The sequence below is a fragment of the Nicotiana tomentosiformis genome, chromosome 2 (genome assembly GCF_000390325.3).
Source record: "Nicotiana tomentosiformis chromosome 2, ASM39032v3, whole genome shotgun sequence".
NCBI lineage: Eukaryota > Viridiplantae > Streptophyta > Magnoliopsida > Solanales > Solanaceae > Nicotiana > Nicotiana tomentosiformis.
Genome location: NC_090813.1, coordinates 138,764,755 through 138,769,024, shown reverse-complemented (window position 1 = coordinate 138,769,024; position 4,270 = coordinate 138,764,755). Strand labels below are relative to the sequence as shown.

At 34.5% G+C, this 4,270-nt stretch overlaps 1 protein-coding gene across 1 annotated transcript; it reads right to left on the bottom strand.

Annotated features, from left to right (window-relative positions):
• Nucleotides 1–517: 517 nt before the first annotated feature.
• LOC104105186 (anaphase-promoting complex subunit 10) lies at nucleotides 518–3,884 on the bottom strand. The gene is made up of 6 exons (XM_009613441.4): nucleotides 3,535–3,884; nucleotides 3,346–3,406; nucleotides 2,678–2,770; nucleotides 2,504–2,574; nucleotides 1,142–1,246; nucleotides 518–1,047 (listed from the first exon to the last, which is right to left on the bottom strand). The coding sequence occupies exons 1-6, from the start codon at nucleotides 3,708–3,710 to the stop codon at nucleotides 978–980; spliced, it is 576 nt and encodes a 191-aa protein (XP_009611736.1). The 5' UTR covers nucleotides 3,711–3,884; the 3' UTR covers nucleotides 518–977.
• Nucleotides 3,885–4,270: the final 386 nt, after the last annotated feature.

The window sequence follows — 4,270 nt, the reverse complement described above, 5'->3', positions numbered from 1 at the left end:
AACTTGAAAAAGAATAACACTAATTAAGTTAATTTTATGATCAAGAATTAGTAAATGATAATTGAATTTAAAAAGATAAAATAAAACAAATGAATCAGTTGGCTACTACGTAAAACAATAATTGAAATCAATAAAGTGCAAGGAAAACCTAAAACACAGGAATTGGGATACGATTCCAAGACAAGAAGCACAATTAGGAGGCTTTTGCAATACACTCTGACCAACTTTACCATGCAGCTTTTTCTAACTTTGGGGCACCAGTAAAATATTCAAGGGGTCCTCCATGTATATACCTATATACACAGAATATATATACGGCGACTTTGCCGAGGCCAACGGGTTCCGGTGACCCCCTACTCTTTAACGTAGGTCCGCCCCTGGATACTAGTACTAGTACTAGTTATAACAAGAAATCATCTGCATACACCAGATTATGGATCTCCATATTCGTTCTGTTTTCTCATTCAGCAGACTACAATGAAGAGTCAGGAAAGGTACAATCAAGAAAAAAAACAAGTTGAAAAGTTAGCCAAGATGCTTTGGAACAAAAATGTACGGAAGAGGGCAAGCGAATCCACGATCATCCTCTTCCAAGTATAGCAGACAGATTAAGAATTGGGAGAAATAAAATAAATACAAGACCCTACTGATAGTCATTCGTCGCAGGGTCTATATGAAGCAAAATATTTTGGTAATTTTGTAAATGGAATTTTCTAGAAAACTATAAACCAAGTATAGACATCCTATGGACCTACAACTTATCAATATCATAACCTGGTTTATGAGGTTCTACCACTGCAGGGCCCGGTTGTCATTCTCCCATTACTCAAAGTCGTCCAAGGGACAGGATCCCAGGTTTGGTAATGGGGGATTTGGTCTGTTTCAAAAGAAAAAAGGATTCTTTTGTACCCCCAGTTTGCTACTTGATATCAATATATATGGTTGGCATCTTGCCTCTTGACGTAGTAACTTGAGCTTCATCTCACAGTAGAATAAGTAATAAACTCTGTAGAAGTAAACTGAAATGGCTGAAGAGGGATAGGGTTCCTGCAGAAGACATGACATCATATTCTCTCCGCAATTACTGGACTGATGTTTTGCATTAAGAACAGAGGAAAAAAAACAAAGGGTAATTACGCACGGTCTTGGCCCGTAGACTTTAATCTGGCGGATATGAGTGTCCCTTCCATTAAGATGATTTGAGAGCACACCTATTTGCAGCATGAAAGTGTTGACAAAGGTTTCACTGTCACATAAATTAGGATATGGTTCATCAATGAGCTTTATGCTGGAAGACATAACATCATAGGACAACTGAAATTATTTTAAATGTTGATGGCTATCCTACAATTTTGAGGCTAAATACATGAGTAAATTGAGATATTCTTCTTCTTTTGTGTGGGAACTCTGAACAATTTAAACCTGAGATGCACAGAAAATGTTTGTCAAAGTATGCCCGGAAATTGCAGCGACACAAACAGACATGCTCCTCCTTACCCTTCTCTAGAATTGCACGATAACTTCGTTGGCTTGTATCTTTTGATCAAAGAAACGAGTCAGAAACTCATTGACTCTTCAGAGAATAGAAACACAGGGGCTCGAGACACAAGGATGGTGTTCAACACTTGCAGAACATATTTCCACAAGGCAGTAGGAGGTCATCTCAAAAACAAAGGGAGATTATGTTAAAAGTCATTTTGACAATTTGCATTAGAAGTTGTCCCCTGCCAGTGCAGAACAGAGATCCCAAATCCATAAAAGAAGAAAAAAGAAAGAAAATAACACATCTCGTCTCTCGTGTAAAAACAATTCAATGTTTTATGTTTGCTTGTTGGGACTATCAACTAAACACTTCCATATAAGTGTTGTGCAGATTAGACTTTCATGCTGTTTAAGAGATCAACAATATCTTTCATCGTCAGTTCTGCTCACGTTTATATCTAGTTAAGCCACTTATGTTGAAGAAATAAACATTTTGAAAAGATGTTGAAGAAAGAAACTTAGACATTCATATCTAGTTTTGCTCGTAATTTAATCCTCATCTATATTTTGTGATTTTAACCATCAGAAACCATATAGTAGTTTACCAAAATGGCTTATATGATTAAACACTTACAAAATGGTACTTTACATCCATGTTTAAAAAGAAAAAGATATATAAGTTGGTAGAGAAATGAGAGACAAGTCTCTCTCATTTCTTATGTATTTTTTTAATCTCTTTTACGTTGTTAAACTAGTAGCTTGTCTTTATTTATGGCCATCTGATTATCTGATGCTATAAGAATGAATTCTAATGATTGGAATACCTCACAGTGATTGTACATGTACAGGTAAGGGGCTAAATACAGGCAGATTAGGTATTTAATATTTCCGAAAAGGACTGAACTATGCTTAGAGTTAAAGCCACTGAAGAACATGCAGCTTAATCAGCAAAAGAAGCAGCAAAGAAAAAGAATTACAAAAAACGTGCCGAAAACATGAAGCCAACACTTCAATTGCTTACCGCGGATCATTCCCAGATAAAGATATATAGACCCATCCAGTTGGCTTGACAAGCTCCACTGCTTTTATCTCCTAAAAACCAAACAAAGCACATAACGTCTTTAGTTACTAAAATATACTGGTACAACTATTCAGCAGTTAGACAATTAACCTCAGAGTTCCAATATACCATTACCTTCAAGTTGTGAAATCCATCGCCTGCTCGGATAGAGATCTTACCAGGTGTATAGCTTTCGTCAAGCTTGAAATCAACATACAGGACGACTAACTGAGAATAATTAACACCAGAAAAAAGCAGAAAAGAAAAAAGTTAAGATCATTCTCAAGTGATTAGCGGTGAATGCACGAAACCAAAAAATCATGGCATGTTCATTCTTTTCACCTAAACCTTATCGTATAACCATTCTATAGTTAAGTAAAATAAAAATCTGAGAGAAATTCATACTACAGTAAAACACTTCAAAATAATAGCAAATATTCATGTATAAGAGAATAAATATTAAGAAAACAAACTGAATGTTAAACCATAACTCATATAAGTAATTTCTCTTCAAAAGGTTTAATATTTTTTTAATGACGATGGTGTATGGGCTAGCTTGCACACACCTAGATTATAACACTGGTACCTATTATCTCCCACCAGCACAGTTACCGGGTAATTCTGCCCACCAAAGCTTATTAAATGTTTAATATTGATCATAAAAATAACATCCTTAAACACTTGGTAAAACATCTTTAACTTTTTAAATACTATCGGTGAGAGTAAGTATTTTTAAAACAAGACTTCATAATAGCAAATATTCGACAAAGGAAATGAATAACTGTATATGAGATAGAACCTACTTGAAGCTTAACTTTCTTCTGAAACTGAACATTAACAAGGTGAGGCTGTGCGCCATCTGATCTGAATACAACAAGAAATAAAAAGCCCAAAATCAGCAATTAACTTTGAAGATAGTAATATGGTGAAAGTAAGTGTATGTAAACACCACTTAATTTGAATGTTAGAGTTAGGTAATAGAGAATTGTTACTGCCAATAGGTATCGAGGTTGTCATCGCGAAGGGAAAGGACACCATTGCCGGGTTTATAGGAGCTGACACTCCAAGCTGCCTTTTTACCCATTTCGCGGAGGTCACCATCTACAACTAGCTGCTGGCTTCCTCCTGTCAGTTTCCCTTCTTCCTCTCCCTCTGATGAATCTGCCATTGCTGAATTTCACTCACCTTAACTTTTTCTTTGATTCATATAACTTTGCTTGGCTGTTCTTAATGCAACAAGTGAAATCCCCAATTTTGATGTAATGCCTATTCAGAAACCCTAGATTTTCGAGTGCATAGTGTTTTCAATTTTGAAAAGTGGACTGGGGAAATGGAGGGTTTTCCCAATGTAACACCATTTTTTTAAATTCAAATATTCTAAATTATTTAATGAGTCAAAGGAAGACATTATTACATTTCTGAAACTAACATATTAATTTTAAATCTACTTCTCATATGCTAACAGTATAAATATTAAATAGGCCAAATATATAAAATAAAAAATAAAAAAGGCACAAAATTATTACTCTCTCCATCCGAATTACGTGAAGGTGTTCGAATTTCAAGAGTCAAACAGACTAATTTTTTCATATGTCTTTCAAATATTTTGATTTATTAATTATTATGACTTATAGTATTTTTTTTACGTAGTTTCTAAATATATAAATTTTATTTTGAAAAAATAAAAAAAATTATGTTCAAATGCATCAATTAGGAAGTTTGAATCTC